This window comes from Ochlerotatus camptorhynchus, unplaced genomic scaffold, assembly GCF_037179485.1.
Source record: "Ochlerotatus camptorhynchus isolate MF236.1 unplaced genomic scaffold, CSIRO-AGI_Acam_v1.1 ptg000256l, whole genome shotgun sequence".
Lineage (NCBI taxonomy): Eukaryota > Metazoa > Arthropoda > Insecta > Diptera > Culicidae > Ochlerotatus > Ochlerotatus camptorhynchus.
The window spans coordinates 1,432,900-1,452,332 of record NW_027040746.1 but is presented as its reverse complement, the minus strand read 5'-3'; the positions used below and the strand labels follow the sequence as shown (position 1 = coordinate 1,452,332).

Here is a 19,433-nt window from a genome sequence, read left to right as displayed (position 1 = left end):
TGTCTTTAAGGAAGTCAAGAAGTAATCTTTCCCTGTCTGGGTCATTGGATAATGCGTCTCTGATGCTGAGACCGATACCGTATTGGTCTCGGAGGTTTTGATGTGCAGGGCAATTTATTATGACATTTTGGTTGAGCACCCCATACATTGTTTGTGGAATCCATCACGGGATCCGAGATCGTGTGAGAATCTGGTGTAGCCGCAGCGTAATCTGGACAGTACTCTCTGGTCCTTCCAGTTTTTGGTGTCGGACCAGCATTTCGTATCTCCTTTTATTTTGCGTAAGAAAGGGTCTCGGGTATTAGCCCTTTTCTTGTCCCATGCCGAAGCGATGCTCGTTTTGATCCAGATTTTTAAATCCGCTGCAGGGACTTCCAGTTCCACTGGGGTTTTCGATCTGCCGATTGCTGCCAGCTTGTCCGCAGCCTCGTTTGCACTGATATTGCATACTTCTTAAATAGATTTGGAATTTTCTTTTGGTCACAGTGCTTTCCTGTCGAGAAAAGTAATTTCCCACTGGACAAAACGTTCGACCATGGGAGTCGGTTCAATTGCAACCACGAAATGCCGTTTAGGATTTCTGGAGCGAATGTTGTCTCAGGAATCTTTGAGAACGTCTGACGATTGTCTTCTTCCTTGATCCTCTTACGGTCGGCCTGTCGAATATAGTTGATTCGACTGTATAGCTTGCCGCCTGGGTTTCCTTTCTTCGGAATATAATACGTGTCCTGCAAAACAAGTATCATTAAAACCCCCACATTTTAGTGATATTTTCACATCGTTAATACCTTTTGCTCTCTTTTGAAAACTTTCACAATGACAGTGGCATAGTCTTCCATTAGCTGTGATGTTGTTTTGCATTTTCTTGACAGGTGGTATTTAGCTACGACATCCGTCACGAATTTTTGTCCCTCCGTAGATAGCTCCAGTTCTTCAGCTTTCGTCCCAAACACTGACTGTTTTTTCAGCAGGTTTTTCAGGACGCCTGGTGAATACACTAATGAATCGTCTTCGTCATCGACCTGGATAGAGAGAGAGAGAGTCAAAGAACAAATCTAGACTAACATTTGAAAAGGGCGGAACTCCAAAATTACCATATCGAGAAAATCGCTTCCGAATTTTGATGATCTAAAAATTAATCCTATTTCACGACTTTCCATTTTCTGGATGATTTTTTAAGCTTAACATATAGTTAATAGTGTAATCTATCATCATGCATCACTAAAAACTAAATAAAAAAGCTTTCTTTGTCGTGAAATTGAGAAGAAAACATCATACGCCCTGATAATTTCTTACGTGTTGTTACCCTGCCAACACTGGTGATACGCCGTGGAAGTACACCCTCGAGATTTTTTGTTTGTTGTTCCGCCTACGTTCTTCGTTCGCAAATTTTGTGAGAGTGGAATTACGCCCGGAGATTTTTTGGTCTTCTTTTTGTTCGTTGTTTACACGTAAAATATCAATCAGATGCGTTTGAAATGAATCGGGCGTGACTAGATACTACAGAATCAATACGTTTGGCATATTAAAACAATATAATTCGTTGCTCTAGTGCAAGGCGTAACAACCAGTTGCATAATCGAGTTGAAAATTGGAAATACGCCATGTGAGAAGAAACGTTTTTGATGATTTGAAGTGATATTTTCTTCTACTTTTTCGTGTTTATCGAGTAGTTTGTGAACCGTTCTCTTTATATGTGCCAAAATATGGTTTATTTACATTTTGGCTCTTCCGCCCCTTTCAAATGTTCGTCTAGAATTGACTTACGTGCTTTCAAACCACGAAAAGAGGCTATTCAGTTCAGCTCCTCTGTTGCGTCCTGACTGCTTTCACCAAAAATTGTCTCCACAGCTTTTCCACCGCTGGGACTACAATCTGAGCCACTGCTGTTGCCTTGTACTGTCTTTTCAGTTACGCTTCCGATAGAACTACAACAATCCGGGTAGTTGCTGAGGCCATTGCTTCCGTCTACAGCCTCATCCCTGCCGGGATAACAGTTTGGGTGGCAATTCAGACTACTTCCTTCGCACGCGATCGTGTCCGAGACTTTGGATTGTCTGCTATATAGCGCGATGATAGACAGATTTTGGGGAGCACTTTAAAATCAGTAAACTTGAAATAATCTTTAAACTTTACTACTTACATTTCTCTCTCGCCACTCCAAAGTTAATGCCCAAATTAGATCGTATTTCCAGTTTATACTGGCACGAGACAATACCAAGCTGGCAAGCTGCCAGTTACGTCAAATCGACGATCAAATGCATTGTCAATAAAAACTGATACGTCCCTTCGAAAAAGTAGTCGAGAAATATAAACAATGTCTACGAATGTAAATTTTCCGGGATTTCTAGCTCACCCACGCAAACTAGCACTACCATCAGGAAAGTGAAAATTTATTCTATCTGATAATGTGGTGATAGTTCGCGTGGGCGAGCTAGCAGTTTGTTCAGAAAAAAAGACTTTTGAAGACATTGTTTACATTTATTACTTTCGATCGAATGAAAATTTTCTAGTGAATTATTAAATATGAAACTCACAATCAATAGTTTTATAGACCTGTTCTCCAAGGGTCGTTCGGATAAAAACATATCCCTTGTGTATGTCATTATAGTTTCGCGCATGTAATTTAACCATTTTAACAAGTCTCCGATTTAGTTACCATCGTTGAGGCCCCATCTCCTACCACAGCAGATGAAGTTGCAAACAACACCGTCTGTGTTAACTCGTCTACCTTTCCGAGAACCTGTGGATTTTCCGCGTGTTGCCTCCGGGTGTGAGCTGTACCAAAGATGAAAAAAGTTCGTGTTGCAATATATAAATACTACCGTAACCAAGACCGCACTTCATAGATACCTACAAGCAAGAGTTTTGTGACAGGTGAAGCCGGCATTGCAAATGATGCACACGAATGGCCTTTCTCCCGTATGTTTCCGCACATGAGCCCGAAGTGCCTTGGCCAAGTTGAAGCCCCTTCCGCAGAAAGAGCATTGGTGTGGTTTCTCGTCCGAATGTGTACGCGTGTGAACGTTCCGGTCACCCACCCGAGCAAATGATTTGTTACACACCTGGAAAGCAAAACGATGGATAATTTAGTACTCTTTAAATCTGGAAATTATTTTCGTTTATGTTTAGGCGAGAGTTTACCCGAAAAAAATAACAACAAAAATACATTAAAAAACAATGAAACAATAAGACGAAAATTATTGTCCTAACAATGATTTATATTGTTGCGTCTACAATAAATTTACCTTGATTTATGTTGTACTGTAAATTTCTTTGTAAATGGAAAAAGGGGGGTATCTTAACAATGAAATTTTCGAGATTTCACCATATAATTTTTTTCAATAACATTATATAGGAGAAATGTTGGCCTATGGATCTAAGATTGGGCCCATCGCTAAAAATTTGCTATTTATCAATTTTATCTAGATGAACGCGGTATTGGCAACAATCAATACGAAACTAACGATTTTAAATTGGTTCACTACTTGACTAGCCTATTGGTCCCAAGCAAACGATTAACGTATCCCATTCTAGTCGAAATTCTAGTACTACGAAATGTTTGTTTTGATTCGCTATGAAAGTTTGACAGATAAAATGAGGGGTTATTGGTTTTTCCTATGTTTCGAGGGGTGAATCGATTAGCTTGGGACCGAAGAGAGTACCAGAGCTGAGCCAAAAAGTTGAACACATCATTTCGGGACCTTCTAGTCTTAGAGTTACCTCCATGGTATTGGGACGTTTTTTTTTCCGTGTCGTGGACATTTACCACTGCGACCAGTGTTTTGATCTATTGTGGTGTATCCTCTTTTTACTATTTGCCGTGTGTTTTGATGATCAACCACTATGTAGAGTGATCTTCATCATTGATCATCGGCATTATCCCAATATGGAATTGCACTTCGAATGAAGTTTACAACTTTATTGGGTTTACTGGTCCAAATTTCTTCACGTACGGTGAGTCCTTTATCAAGAAATCTGCATCGTTTATTAAATAAAGCAGTGCAATCACACAATAAATGTTCAGAGCTTTCGCTCTCCAAATAACAAAAGCGACATCTATCGTCGCTAAGCTTTCCAATTTTTTTAAAATGATATTTACAAGGACAATGTCCTGTTATTAATCCAGTGTAGGTGCTTAAATTTTTTTTGGAAAGATTGAGTAACCTTTGCGTACTCAAAACGTTGGGCTTAATGAATTGTTTAGATTGTCGGGCTGTTGAGGTATTATTCCAATTGGATTGTACCTTGCTTTTTTCCCAGTTCTTTAATTCCATTTTCAGATTAGAAGGCGATAGACCAATAAATGGTTCGGGACCAATAAATTTCTGGGATGAGCCAAGCTTTGCTAATTGATCAGCTTTTTCATTTCCTTCAATGCCGCAATGACCAGGAACCCAATATAGATTTACCTTGTTACGACAGGACAATTTCTGAAGTTGATTATAGCATTCCCACACTAACTTGTAGTGTAGGTCATTGATTTAAGGGCATTCAATGCTGCTTGACTGTCCGAAAAATGCATATGTTTGCATTCCTATAATTTCTTTTTAAACATATTTCTACACATTCTAGAATCGCAAATATTTCTGCTTGGAATACTGTTGGCCATTTACCCATTGCTACAGAACAGTTAATTCCGGGACCTGTTATTCCTGCCCCTACCCTGTTATCCTGTTTTGAGCCATCCGTGTAGAATGTTATAGACCCAGGACGAATCAACGGCCCTCCAGTCTCCCAATCATTGCGTGTTGTATTAAACACATTAAATAGATGGTTGAATTCATGAGTTTTTGCCATAAAATCTTCATTCTTTAAAATTAGTGGACTTAATTGAATCTCTTTCAAGATGCTCATATGATTTTTAAGATCTCCTTCAAAGAGCTCTTTTGTTCGTCTGAGTCTGAGAGCATTCTTCATTGCATCCAGTTGAATGAATTGATGTAAAGGAAGAAGATTAAGCAAAGCTTCTAAGGCTTTAGATGGAGTACTGCGCATTGCTCCAGTTATGGAGGTAGTGGCCAACCTCTGCAGTTTTTCAAGTCTTTGTTGAGCTGTTTTTTGCACTGTTTTTGGCCACCAAACTAGTGATGCATAAATTATTCTTGGTTTTACTTTTTTGGCTATTGGGACGTTGCTAATGGATATTTTTGGTTGCTATTGAAAATTAAGTCGATTGCTAAATTTATGTATGGGCCCAAATTAGGGACACTTCGGCCGACATTACCTGCATTTCCCCTATTATTGTTATTTTACTGTTGGTTGGCGAATTTATTGAATAACAGTGTTCTTTAGAGTGTATGTGTTGGCTTGACAGATCTACTTTATCGACTTTACAAAGATTTCGAAAAAATAAAACATCGACCCCGGGAAGGGAAGGGGGTGGTATGTCTGTTAAGCGAACCCCACACGTATCAATATATTGACGTGAAGATGATTTTTTTTTTTTTTTTTTATCCCCATAGGATTGCAATGATCGGGGTCGATGAGAAAAATTTTCAAGTGACTACGATGCCGGACGGATTAGTCTATGGTGACCAATTAAACACCGGATTCACGATCTTGATTAATCATAATCTTCTTGAAAATCTTTGTGGCTCGGTAATCGCTGGTCTGTCTTTGTCTATGTCTTCTTCTCATTCGTACGTCAGTTTTAATGTCTGGATGTTTTCTTGTCGAATGTCATGATGTTTTTGTGTATCTGTGTGTGTGTGTGTGTGTGTGTGTGTGTGTGTGTGTGTGTGTGTGTGTGTGTGTGTGTGTGTGTGTGTGTGTGTGTGTGTGTGTGTGTGTGTGTGTGTGTGTGTGTGTGTGTGTGTGTGTGTTGTTTTCTCTCTCTCTCTCTCTCTCTCTGTGTGTGTTTGCATTTGGTGCAAACCAAATGATTATATTCCTTCCTCATCTCCTAGTTTTAACTGCGTTCAAGAATAATTAACTAAAAAACGTTGCAAAAGTTCATACCACAATATATCTAACTAACTATCCATATTTGCTATTTAATACCTAAATGTAATTTTTAATTTTATGAAGATAATTTGCTCAGAATAGCAGCCTGTAATTCCGTACCAGAATCCGCCTCCAATTTAATGTCTTTTGTGGATTCGTAGTAGCAAAGTTGTGCTAAAGCTAAATAGTTACCTAAAAATACTACCTAAACCGTTCGCAATCAGAGCCGGACCACTGATGAAAACCAAAACTACAACCCTGAAAAACAAATCGATATTTTCGAAGGCGAACACAACCTATTCTTGCTACTGATTCTGTCCAATTGTTAGGTATCCAAATTAAAGTCATTCGTAAATTTATTATTGGATGTATGGATGAATTATCTATTATTGAATAACTATTATTTACGATAATTACATGAAAGAAATAACATATAAACTACAAACAAAACGTGACTACTAAAATCTCAAAAAGATATTCTCACAAGTATATTTTACGCAACCAGGAATCTCAAAATCATCAGACGCTATAATGATACTCTGCACATGTTAGACACAAGAAGAGGCCAAAAAGCAAGTGTCCGACACACAAAACCCGCCGAATCCACTTGCAGTCACAATCAACGATTCTACGAATCGCGAGCGCTCACGAATCATAAAACCGCTGACTGCGACACTCAGCGATACTGACAGGCTCTATGCGTCAAACACCCGCCCCCCAATATTCTCCCGCATCCAACAACTCAAACCTCCATTACAACATCTAACGAATTCAAAACTCCGAAAATCACTCATCTATAGCAAGTGAGTGGAAGCAACCATTCTTCATGATACACTTTGTCTGTCTATCTTTCTATTAGGCCTGTGGACATGCGTTAGCTTCGAAACTTCTAACCAAACTAGGAAAATTTTGAAATCACAAAAAAAAATTCAAAGGTAATTACAAGCAAAATAAATATTGATTATTTTACGCAAAACCGAGCAAGTAATATTAAATCTCTTGTATCATATGCTAATGCAAATTGACTGTAACAAAAATAATATGCTTAAATAAAATAAAATATTAATAAAATGATATGCAAAATTTACTAGAAGATCATTACTTTATTGGTGAGAAGTTTCTAATAAGCCCTCCCAGTTCCTCTGTATACAGAACAAATCTGATACTATAATCAGAATTGCTCAGTCTGCATGAAGCAGCCGATTGCATCAAGGAAGTTCTATTAACAACCAAGAAATAATCGTTTGAGGCATACTGAAGCATTAAGAAGGTGATATGTGGCACTATAGGAAATCATCATCGTTGCAAATATAAAGAAATTAAACATACCCTTTGCTTCAGTACCGTCAACCTCTATGTCCATGGGGAGGGATATTGACGTGAAGGGGAATTATTGACAATAATATTGATGATGTGAATACAGAAATATTTTCAATATCGCTGTATTGACGTCAATATAAAATTTATTGACAATACGATTATTGACAATACGATTATTGACAATAAAAGCAATCGTGTAGGGTCCACTTTACGGGTGAGTCCTTTTTTTAACTAGTTATGGATTGAGATTCGATCCGGAACTTGTGAGAAATGCAGGCCAACTCCCCTGCACTCGATTTCCCTAGGTCACGTCTCCTTGGTGGTTGAGCGTCATGTTAAGAGCGTTTATGTGTTCAAAACATACGATATTCCGGTGGATAATTGGCAAATTGGGGCACCCATTTTTTTAAACAAATAACGTGATCAAATTTTACGTGCTTTGATAAATATTTTCATGTGAAAATATTAGAGGGGAGGTTATTTTTCAATACATGAAAGTTAATCAGTGGTTTTTAGCTCAATTTTACTTATAACTTGGCTCTTTTCTGAACTAACTTTTTATATTTCAAAGTTTATTCAAAGAAAACCACACAGCTTGACCAACCGGTGAACAATCGTGTTTATTTCAGTTACCGTGGGGACGTAATTTGTGATTAGCCCCGGTCCCTTTTAAATTGTATCATTATTTATGTACGGTCCTTATATTTGAAATGACGTTTCACATTCATCAAGGGATGGCCGATTTTCATTCGAATAATTGATAAATCGATTAACGAACCGAAAAGTAAAATATATGTAATCGGTTATATCGTGCCGATATAAGCATTAACATCTCCATAGGATCATCACCACCGATCGTTTCAAACATGTGCTGCACTCTTATGGGTTGAAAAATGGCAGCACAGCGAACAAAAAATAATCGATTAGTTGTTAATCGAGTAATTAAAAAATAGGACATCTCTGATTTTGGTGTGTTTGTTTTGATAAAAATGAGCGCAAAATTTCAGCTCTACCAAAGGGGCAGCAAAACCACAAAATTACTTTGAATACGGGGGGTATTCATTGGATGAAAAGGACCGTGAAAGAGGACACTAAAATAGAAAGTTTTTCTTCCGACAGTTTCATCTTAGTATTCATCTTTGGCTTGACAGATAAATATCACACTACAATATAATGATTCTGCTAATTTTAAGAAGTGTGTGCCATATTATGTTATTGACATTATCGATAAGTCATTAAAAAAGTTAGGGGTTGTGTACCAAGCACAATCACATTTTTGACGTAGGGCTACACGATTATTGTTGTTGCTTCATTCAATAATATTCAAAAGATTAATAACACATAAATTTAATTCCCAAATCAACAATCTTTCAATTTATTAATCAAAGATTTGAAATTATGTGACACTCAATATCCTAAAATGAAGACAATTTTTAGCACTCAATATTCAGTTCCTATCCCATTTGAGATAAGGTTCCAAACATGGACACTAAACGTTCTGTAACTGAATAATAATTATAATTTATCGTTAGCGACGCCGTTAGTGGTAAGCGTGATTGCCTCTCATCCCAAAAGGCCTGGGTGCAATCACAGTCGGCGATGCCGGATTTTCTGAGACATAAAATCCATGATCATGCCTTTCTTCGGAAGGGAAGTAAAGTCGTTGGTCCCCGGTCCATGAGTTAATAGGTCGATAGATTAGGTCCAGGTGTAGGAGCTGGCTTGCTGATGTCGGTAGCATTGGTAGCATTGACCACCTGCACACAGGGTTACTACCACTCCCTTGCTATAAAAAAAATGTTTTTCAGAATTATGAAAAGATTACATGTTATAATGATAATTAGTACTAGTAAGTTACAAGAAGAAGTCGTGAAGTATGTGGTTGGCACATAAAACCTGTCAATGTTGCTTTCAGTGCGTCACAATCAGCGATTTAACGATTCGTGAGCGCTCACTCTGAGTGAACACTCGCGAATCATAAGATCGCTGATTGTGACGCTCTGAAAGCTAAATTGACCGGTTTTATGAGTCAAATGAATACTTTACACCCTCTTCTTGTTACTTACAAGTACAACATATCATTATATTATCTAATGATTTCATAATTCCGAAAAACATCGTTTTATAGCAAGTGAGTGGAAGCAACCCTGCCTGCACAGCTTTCCCGAAGACATCAACCTTCTATCAAATCGGAATGTCATGCAAGCAAGTAGTTAGAGATCAAATGGCACACTTTCGCTACCTGGTGAGCGATTTCTGAACTGAGCCAGTTGTCAAATAATTGCAACACAGAAACCACCATCAAGATAGTGCTATAACATGTTATAACTCTGTAGTCTGAACGTACTATAATAGTACGTTCAGACTACAGAGTTATAACATGTTATAGCGCTATCTTGATGGTGGTTTCTGTGTTGCAATTATTTGACAATCGTTATAATATGTTATAACTCTCCAGTCTGGACAGCGTTTAAGCCTGATTTCGCTTGTTGTTTTCATTTAGGGGTAATAGGGGCACAGTGAGCATCTCGTGCGCCAACTTGGACTTCCGGCCGTTCGGAACAAATTTATTGGTGGCAGGATCAATATCATAATGATATTGAACCTATACTACCAGTTGATTTGTTTCATGCAGCTAGAGATCTAGGGCCAAACTGCGGGATGCTCACTATGCCCCTCCTCCTCCTATGTGTTCTTGAATGCAGGCAAAGAAATACATGCGATATGAACTGGAAAAACATATCGGCAGCACTAAAAATGGTCCAAAATGGCCATTCCATTCACCAAGCAGCTATATCTTGTGGAATTCCCGCAAGATAAATCCGGAACAAATTGCGATGTTCTAGATCCGGGATGTAGAAAATCGTGTTATTGCATGGATATTTGATATGGCTAAGCTAGGATTCCCAGTCAACACACGAAAACTAACAGCTTACGTTGCACTGTACATAAAATACAGTGGAAGGGTGACAAAATTCAAGAACGGTATCCTGGGAAAAATGGTTTAAACATTTTCTACTAAGTCATCCTAATAATACTCATGTTCCAATAGTAGAATCCAAGTGAAACTTATGCGTCACTAGTGGCGGGAAATAGTACTAGTCGATGGTGATAAATTTATGGCAGCCGGTTTAAATTCCAGAGTATTGACAAAAGAGTTCAAAATAGTGAGATACGAGCATTGCTGTAGGAAATTTGTCGAATAATGTAATGTTATATTAATTTTCATTGCAATGTCATTGAAAGATAATGAAAATGGGTTTTTCGATGCACCAATATTATTTAGGTTATGTTTTGTATGATTGAAATCGACGTCCAAGTCAGTCTGCTGGATATACTGGATGATGTTGGGGACTCCGTGCTAGCGGATTTAGAGACCTAGCATATTGTGTGCCTGGGCTACACCAGTAGATCTGCAGCAAAGCAAGAATTGAGGGGAATGGATTTGTTCTGAAAAGTTCCCATCCCGGGGAGCGGCCACATGAAATTAATTATCCCCCCGACAACAAACTTTGGAACTTATATTCTTCTGATCCGTAAACAGTGGCAACCTTTCTCCACTGCACGAATTTGTTGCTCCTCGAATTCGGAGCTCGAAAAAGTTGAAATTGGTTCTCGTTGCATCCTGCATGCAATTGCATGCAACGATCCTGCGACAACAATGAGAATGTTAAGCGGTGGAGCGTGTGTTTACGTAGTCTAAAAATTCAACTATTTTCCTGATTGCAAGCAGTGATATCATAGTAGTCATTTGTCACTTTGAAGAAGGAAACTTTTCCTATACAATTCTACAAGCTTTTTGACCGTCAAAAACGTACCAAGACAAGACAAATTTTCAATTTAAAACGTGAAAATTCTGATGTGAGTCACGTTTAACAGATGTTTACATTTTTATCACCGCTACGACAACAGCACCACAGGTGGCCGGTAATTGGTTGGATTTTACTATTGTCCTTCCTAAATACCGAGAAATTGTCACAAAAGGACAAATCAGATCATGGTTTAATGAAATCGCAGAATTTATTGAGTCAGAGGGTTTCCAAAATGTTTTACAAAATCGATTTAGAATTTTTAACATGGACAAAACGGCAGTAAGAACTATCCCAACTAAGGATGTGGTTCTCGCTGGGGTAGTTAGTCGGATTGTACATGCGCGTGTAGGAAACTCGGATAAAGATTCGTACACTGCTCTGTTATTTGGTGCTAGCGCTTCAGGATTCCAGGCGAAATCTTCAGAAAACTATCACAAGTGTGGGCCGCTGGCAAGACTGAGACAGGTGGTTGAATAGGGGTACGTTTTTTCCTTTTTTGTAGATGGCCACAAGTCTCACGTGTCCCATCCCTCAACGGAGTTTTGCAAAAAAAAATCCAATATTATTCTAGTATGCTTGCCAGCAAACACAATACAAATCCCGCAACCGCTTGATGTGTGCTTTTTTAAACCACTTAAGTTTCAATGGAGCTGTATGTAGCGTGGAGGATCGATAATAGTGGGGAGCTTCTCCTGAAAAGCGAGAATGCCCCGCTGCTCAAGCAAGTTGTTGACAAAATGGAAAATCTTACATCAACATTGACAAATGGATTTAGGCGATGCGGTTTATATCCGTTTAATCCAGATGCAGTAAACTACAGTTCATTGATTTCAGAAAACGTGGAATAACTCAGCAGCTGAAGTAGGTACAGAGCACATCAATCACATTGGATTTCTGGAGCAATTGCAAGAATTTTTATCACCACAACAGCGTTTTAAACAACAGCATGACATGAGAAGCTGGACTGGTCCAATATAAGACACCAGCCTATTTTTTGTTTGGAAACGAATTAGAGGCGAAGGACGACCGGTATGCGTTTATGGAGCTGAGGTTGAACCACTAGGTACTGATAACGAGGATCCTCCATTCTTCGGTTTCCCGAAAGCAGACATCGAAACAGCTACCCAAGATATACATAAAGTCTTTTAAAGCATTGTTAAAATTATTAATGTTTTCCAATTAAATTTCAGGTAAAAAAAGTCAAATGGCCCCTGTTATCGAAACTCCAACCACGACATTTTCAAGACTCTTTGCACAAGCATCTGAAACCCATACATCCAAATATAAAAAAAAAAAATATCCGAGACTCAGCAATCAAATGTCACTCCCGCCGAGATCTCAGCGAAACCCTCCCCGCCGAGACCCGCACAGCCGAGCTCGGTAGAAAAAACTAAGTGTGTAGATAGATTAGTAGGAAAATAAATAAAACTAGTTTATGACTCAAAGTGCAATGAATGAGCGTTAATTTCGGGATCATTTCAGTGTTAGAGCTATGTTAGTTTTGATCCGTAATCAGCCCTGCCGGCCCCTCCAACATTAGTTGCAGGCAGTGGTTGTTAGATCATGCGGCACTGTAACTACTACTATTTTAGAGGTATGATTCGTCAAGCTTATACAACTCCATGTTTCAATTGAGGCAAACCATCTATCTTACAATTACAATTATATGCAAAACGAAACTTGACAAATCATCGTCAATCCCCCCACTCCAGGGCAGGGCCTGACGATCTGAATCTAACTTTGATCAGTGAACGGGCACCACATGGTATATTTTCTCACCATGAACCTATCATTTCCAGCCTATCTGAACTATTTAATAAATGGAAGCCATAACATGGGTTACGCTCCCCCTAAGCTGGCCCTCCGCATCCTATCCCTGTCCTATCTCAAATACAAAATGCCAATGGTATGAATGTATCTATATATAACTTGGAAATGACGTACAATCAAATAAACCCGTAACCCACTCACCCGGCCAGGCTTCAGAATCGTCCAGTGGGCAGCGCGCTACACACTCCAAGCCCCCTTTTTTTTCAAATTTACCGCAAATTTGATATTTTACCCATTGTGTGTTGATTAATCACAATGAAACATTGTGACAGAGGTTGAGGTTACTAGTGTATTAAATAATCAAATAATCTAGGTCCCATCCAGGACTACATCTGAAAAATCCAAATCTGGCCAACGCCCACCCTAAACCTAAACCTGTTCTAATCCACCTGAAATGACTAACGAATGGAAGACTTTGACTACCCAGCCATGCAATAGTCTCATTCCGTGCCTTATGGCAACTTGATGATTCTATTGCGCTCATCTTTTGGCACCACCCAGGGGAGACTTGGTCCTGTACCCAATGCTTAACTTATCTCCATTCCACTCAGCTACTCGCAATTTCTTGTGATATAGTGGGCGGAATATTATTATATGAGACAATTCAATGCAGACGTCTTTCCAAATTTGGCAGATCGACAGGTAATCGGTGAGTTACCACGATAGTTGCTATTCAACAACTCGACAACGTCCCATCGTCAACGCCTGCTATGAGAATTTCCCATTGCAGACGCCAACGAAATGACGTCATCGATCTATCGACCAACTACCTTGGTTATCGCCTGGTACCTTATAGCATGATGCTGGGAAGAATCGATGAGCTACCTCCCCCACATAAATGTTCCAACATTGTATTATAAAATCGTTTTTGCCTCAATAAATTTATGAAAGTAAGATATGTTGTTCTCTTTTGATAATCAAATCACTATAAACTTGAAATTTAAGATTCTAGCCCGTTTTTTGAGCGAAATTAGGAATCAAAGCATTAACGTGAGCGAAATTAGACACTTGGAGATGCTGCGAAATGTACTGTCAAATTATTATTAAATTTGCAGATAGATGTCAATTTAACATTTTTAGAATTTATTGGAGTTCCAATTCTACCATTAAGCGTAATAAGTGAATTGCGTTAATTTATTAAAATTTTTAATGCATCCTTAAATTTTGTGAAAACTAAAAGTGCGTGAAATTATGGTACTTCACGGTACTAGCGGAGCGTTGTGTTTTTACAGACAAGTGGTTGGAGCACGAGTTATCAAAGGTTATCATACAGATGAACTTATTCGTCCTACATGTATCAATATCAAATAAAGTTGCGTCCTAGGGGAAGTACAACTTGATCTGAAGTAATATTTGGTGTAAAAATTGCTCAAATTAGTAATTATTATAGTTTTTAATATAAATATTAATGATATTAACTGTCAAACGGAAAGCTACAAAGGAAACAATTTTAACAGTGTAGCTATAACGAATACACTCAATCACGGTATACATGAACAAAGTAATATACTCTCGATTGTAAACATCAAGTTTGAATGTCGACTAATGACGTCATTGCTATCTTTCAATAGTTTGCAGGGGAATAACTCAAATTGTACAGTGTAAAAACATTGCAGACACAGCAAATCACTTCATTTTGTTCAGCAAAAGGCTCTCCAAGGCTCTCAAAGGATAGGAATGACGTCACTATGCAAATGTCATTTACCAGAATACCTTACCTTATATAGCGTACACCGTGCACTCAATGACGTTTCACCGTTGTTGTTTATGTTTACTGATGCAGCCGAGGATGCAGCTTTCTGTTTGTCATTATTTTTGCGTAATTTTTCGTTTTTGGCTTCGGCATTGGCCGTTCATCCATTACAACATCCGGCAGCAAATCTCACCAGGCTCATGACGAATCAAGCGAAAACGAGCACGGAACGTGTATATTGATATCATGTACCAAGGTACCAAGGAATGTCGAATTTAGGAGGACAAGGAGTGGATTTCGGTGGTGACGGCCAGCAAGATCAAGTTTTGTGTTCCACCGAGGATGCACGGAAGCTTAGGCGTATCGATGTTTTTTTTTTATTTCGTGTTGGTAAAAGACAGGCTACAGTCGTCCCACCCAGATAAGACCCCCGCCCCATTCTTCAACTTCGATTATTTTTCCTTGTTTTACATGTGCATCTGCGTGTTCATAAATAAATAGGGAATAATAATTGAGAACTTGAGAACACAGGTAATGATTGCCATTATGTATCCTCCTTTCTACAGAGAAATTTCTCTTAACACTTGCCGATAGATTTCCGATTCCGGCAAAAAATTTGACATTCAATTGGAATCAATCAACACAGATCCACAGCATTTGATAAATAGTTGGAAAAATAATTCAAACAAATGTATACCGTTCTTTAAAGTATGGTTGGATTCTTTCTAACACTTCCGTTTCAAATGAATCTATTGACTCGGATTTCGAATTGTTCGTTTTGCTGGATGGCATGAATTGATCCAAGCCTGCATCATGAATGGTGTTGGCCAGCTTCAGGATAAGTTTTTTCTCCCCTCTGAGAAAAGTAAATTTTTCCGGGTTTTCTGCGTATATTTCACGCATTCATGTTCTTTTTATCAAAGAACCAAATATTCAAATTTAAAGAAAAATATTAGAATAATAGTGAAGGGAATAACTTGCCTCTCGTGTGAAATCCATTTTTCATTAAACGAATGTCAAATGTACACTTAAACCAAAAATAGTCAAAAAACAAAAAAAAACAACTGTCAGACTAAGTATGACATTCACAAATATCACAAATATTAAAATATTTAATATTTCCACCATCGGTATTGATGCTTATACTTGGAGCTGGCCTTCCCCTAGGTTGCGTCATCTACTTCGAATCAAGCCAGTCTCTTCTCAGCTACGGAACACTTAGGATTCAGGATGAAAACTTACTACAGTTGGATGTTTGCAGTGCTATATCTGGCACTGAGCCGCGGTCCATCATTAACCAATCAGCAGAAAGCGGAATGCGATGGCATAAACAGATACGTAATTCCAAACTTTACGGTGAGAGCTTATATGTCACATTTACTAGCTGTGTAAACGCTAATAGCTTATTTCCAATCCAGACTAACTGGTTTAAAGCCATGGAATATTGTCATTATCTAGGCCTGAAGTTGACGAGAGTACAATCCATGGACGAGCAGAATGCCATCGTTAAAATTATCGAGACTACCGATAAGGATAATAGCACCACAATGTGGACTGGTGGTAACGATTTAGGAGATTCGGATAACTATCACTGGTACTCAACAGGAAACAGAGTAACGTGGTTCAATTGGGTGCAACAGAAAGACAATGTCTACAACCACAGGAACGACCAATATAACAGAAGAGGACATTGCTTGCATTTTGTATATCAAACTGAGCTCAATGAATGGAGATGGAGTACTGATGAATGTCACCAGAACAAATACTTTGTTTGTGAAAGATTTTAATGTTTGAAGGACAAATAAATTGCATTTAACAATCAAACAGTTCCACTTACCTCGCAGCTGTACGGTTTCCGCTTCAGATGTACCCCGTTGATGTGATTTTTTAAATTTGCTAGCGTCTTGAAAGTATTTCCGCATTCAGTGCAGTCGAATTTTCTCTCTTCGCTGTGAACCTTGATATGTCTCGCCAACGATGACGGCACTTTAAACGTTCTGCTACACAAATCACAACCGTACGGAAAATCATTGGTCTTTTTGGAAGGCTTCTCTTCCACCTTCATTGGAACCATTTCAACAGTACCTTCGTTTTCCAGCAAAGATTGTTCAAACCGTATGCTTACATCTGTCTTACCGTGGACCATCAAATTATGTCGCCTCAGATCTCGGATTCTCAGAAACGATTCGTTACAGAATTCACAATGGTGCGACTTTTCCGCGTTGTGTAGAATCATATGTGACTTGAGTGCGCCTTGTTGGATGAATTTCTTGCCACACTGCTCACACTGATAAGCCCGAATGTTATTGTGGATGGCAAGGTGTAGTTTTAGATTACCTTTCTGTGCGAACTGTTTATTACAAATATCACAAGCATACTTTCGGGTCCCTTCATGTTTTTTTAGATGCGTTTTAAGGGTACATTCGTAGCGAAAGCTTTTTCCACAAATATTACACAGATAGGAGGGAGGCCTTTGTCGCTTTGCCATGTGAGTCAACTCATGATTCTTCCTATGGGTGTGCTGAATAAAGGACTTGTCACAGTGGCGGCATTTGAACTTTTTTTCCGTGTCGTGCGTCTTAAGATGATACTCGTATTTGGAAGTGCGTGTAAATTTTTTTCCACACATAGGACAATTATAATCGCCAACTGAGTGAACCATTTTCTTATGTTTTCTCAGATAGCGCCTGCATTTGAAGGACATCTCGCATTCATCACAAGGGAATGCATTCACTTCACTATGCAAATATAGATGATTATTTCTGATGGCGACGGTTCGGAAAATTTTATCACATACAGAACATTTTAGCTTATCATTGTCTTTTAAAGGATTTTCCTCGTTTTCCAACGATGATTCTTCACCTTCTGGCTTATATTCCGATGACGATTCTTCACTTTCAAATGAAACATCATTTCGATTCTCATTTTCACCATCTTCTGGTGGTTCAATATTCTTAGAATCGTTCAAAATCTCCGAATCTTTAACACAGCAGACTAGTAAGTCCGGCTTGATATCTGGAACATTTTCGGGAAGCTTCACGAAGTAATGCTCGAGATACTCTTGAGCTTTTTCGCATTGCTTTCGGAAAGCATCGACAGCCAGTAACCGTTCCATGCAAATACTGCAAATATTTGCCGGATATCCATCGTCTTTCGCAATCTAGAAAGTCATACAATAAAGTAATATTAGAATACAAAACGACCCTAGCGCAACTTACATACCTTCAGTTTCAGTAGCGACAATTTATTGAACAAATCGACCAATAATTTACCACTGGATTCAGTGTCTTCGAAGATCGAAACCAACTGTTGGTCAGAGTCGGTGTTTAGACACGTTCGACAAGTGAATGAAAGCGATAACTTGTCCACACATACTGCTTCGAATGGATCCTCAGTCTTCATTTCAAGGATCTAATTTGTCTTGTAACAATTAGGTTTTGCACCGTCGGGGTTAACCTCAATCTGATGACAGTTTAGTGGTACTGTTTACGTGGACTTAGCCGATTTTTTCTTGGGTGGATTTTCTCGATAATTTTTCAGACTGCAGTGAGATGTAAACCACATTTCTGCAATGTTCACGAGCAACATCCTTGCAATGCGTTGTTCCTCGACAATTTTCAAGTTAAAATTCGGAAATTTTAGAATTCTTTTTTTCGAAAAAACGACTAAGTGCTTGTAAACAGTACCACTGAACTGTCAAAAAGGTTCAGCCGATTAACACTGAGTTCATTTGTGACGTCACGCTGCAGAACCTAATACACTGCAGAAATATGACCGAAATATTCGGAAACTCAACACTAAACCGAGCACTGAACAGAGAGACAATCTTATGTCGTTTTCGTTCTTGAGGTGTAGCAACAACGAGACTATACAACCAGACACTAAAATTATTCAGGATGTAGATATTAGGTGCACCTTTGTTTACAAACAAATGATGTTGAGCCGTCAATGAATTGCGCTTGTTGGCGCCGCTGCACTTCTGGTTCTAACAGCAAAAACGAAAACTAAAGAGCCTGAATTTATAAAGAGACGACTTCTTGTCAAAATTGGAACAATCGATTATCTCACGCTAACTTGCAAGTACCCATTTAATGAGTATCTTATACTCTTTTTTGGAATCCATACTAAGTTGTCAAAAAATGGGTATTTTCAAAAATTGAAAAATGGTTACTTTTTATTCACTTTAAAAAATGTGTTTTGGAATAAAAATGGGTAAACACATTATTATTATTTAGCATTTTGGTGACATGTCAAAAAAACCACGGATCAAGACGAACGCGTAGGAACCCGCATAAACGCGAACCATCACATGACCTTACCGATAATGGTTATAAATTGTTTATAATCCCTGCTAAACTTCAACTGAAATGGTTATGGAACTTTACATGAACGTTTGTGTGATAAAGTTTTAACCTTATGTATTATGGTTTTTTGGAAGCGGACCTTACAAATAATGGGTTGTTAAGAACCATTACCATTCCAAATTCTTGTTTTCTCCATACATTTTCGGAAAGAGAACTATATTAGAACGTTTTTACTTATGGTTTGAGAACATTAATGGTTATGGTTATGGTAGTCAGTAAGGTCCATTAATGGTTTTGTATTATCGCTCAACTTTACATGAAATATATCGTGAATTGGTAATCAGTAATTTACAGGCAACCAATTCGCGATATATTCCACATAAAGTTGATCGATGTTACAAAACCATTCATGGACCTTACTGGTTACCATAACCATTACCATTAATATACTCAAACCATAAGTTAAAAGGTTTTAGTATAGTTTTCTTTCAGAAAATGTATGGAGAAAACAAGAATTTTGAATGGTAA

At 38.4% G+C, this 19,433-nt stretch overlaps 2 protein-coding genes across 3 annotated transcripts; one reads left to right on the top strand and one right to left on the bottom strand.

Annotated features, from left to right (window-relative positions):
* Positions 1 to 2,484: 2,484 nt before the first annotated feature.
* LOC135705002 (zinc finger protein 883-like) lies at positions 2,485 to 18,020 on the bottom strand. 2 transcript variants are annotated; one of them, XM_065226552.1, is made up of 4 exons: positions 17,824 to 18,020; positions 16,439 to 17,761; positions 2,854 to 3,065; positions 2,485 to 2,778 (listed from the first exon to the last, which is right to left on the bottom strand). In XM_065226552.1, exons 1-4 carry the CDS (start codon positions 18,001 to 18,003, stop codon positions 2,652 to 2,654), a joined length of 1,842 nt encoding a protein of 613 aa, XP_065082624.1. In that variant the 5' UTR covers positions 18,004 to 18,020; the 3' UTR covers positions 2,485 to 2,651. The 2 variants fall into 2 exon arrangements, with proteins under 2 accessions (XP_065082624.1, XP_065082623.1); XM_065226551.1 differs by having other exon boundaries at positions 2,858 to 3,065.
* On the top strand, positions 14,178 to 16,413 carry LOC135705003 (C-type lectin 37Da-like). The gene is made up of 3 exons (XM_065226553.1): positions 14,178 to 14,220; positions 15,769 to 15,957; positions 16,020 to 16,413. Exons 1-3 carry the CDS (start codon positions 14,182 to 14,184, stop codon positions 16,386 to 16,388), a joined length of 597 nt encoding a protein of 198 aa, XP_065082625.1. The 5' UTR covers positions 14,178 to 14,181; the 3' UTR covers positions 16,389 to 16,413.
* Positions 18,021 to 19,433: the final 1,413 nt, after the last annotated feature.

What these genes read in the sequence shown, in the direction of transcription:
- LOC135705003 (XM_065226553.1), top strand. Translation starts at nt 14,182, where the DNA reads ATGAACTTATTCGTCCTACATGTATCAATATCAAATAAA. An exon ending in ATGTATCAATATCAAATAAA is followed by an intron (nt 14,221 to 15,768) that starts GTTGCGTCCTAG and finishes GCCTTCCCCTAG; the next exon opens with GTTGCGTCATCTACTTCGAA. An exon ending in ACGTAATTCCAAACTTTACG is followed by an intron (nt 15,958 to 16,019) that starts GTGAGAGCTTAT and finishes TTTCCAATCCAG; the next exon opens with ACTAACTGGTTTAAAGCCAT.
- LOC135705002 (XM_065226551.1), bottom strand. Translation starts at nt 18,003, where the DNA reads ATGAAGACTGAGGATCCATTCGAAGCAGTATGTGTGGACAAGTTATCG. An exon ending in TGTCGCTACTGAAACTGAAG is followed by an intron (nt 17,762 to 17,823) that starts GTATGTAAGTTG and finishes ATGACTTTCTAG; the next exon opens with ATTGCGAAAGACGATGGATA. An exon ending in GGAAACCGTACAGCTGCGAG is followed by an intron (nt 3,066 to 16,438) that starts GTAAGTGGAACT and finishes TTTGCTTTCCAG; the next exon opens with GTGTGTAACAAATCATTTGC.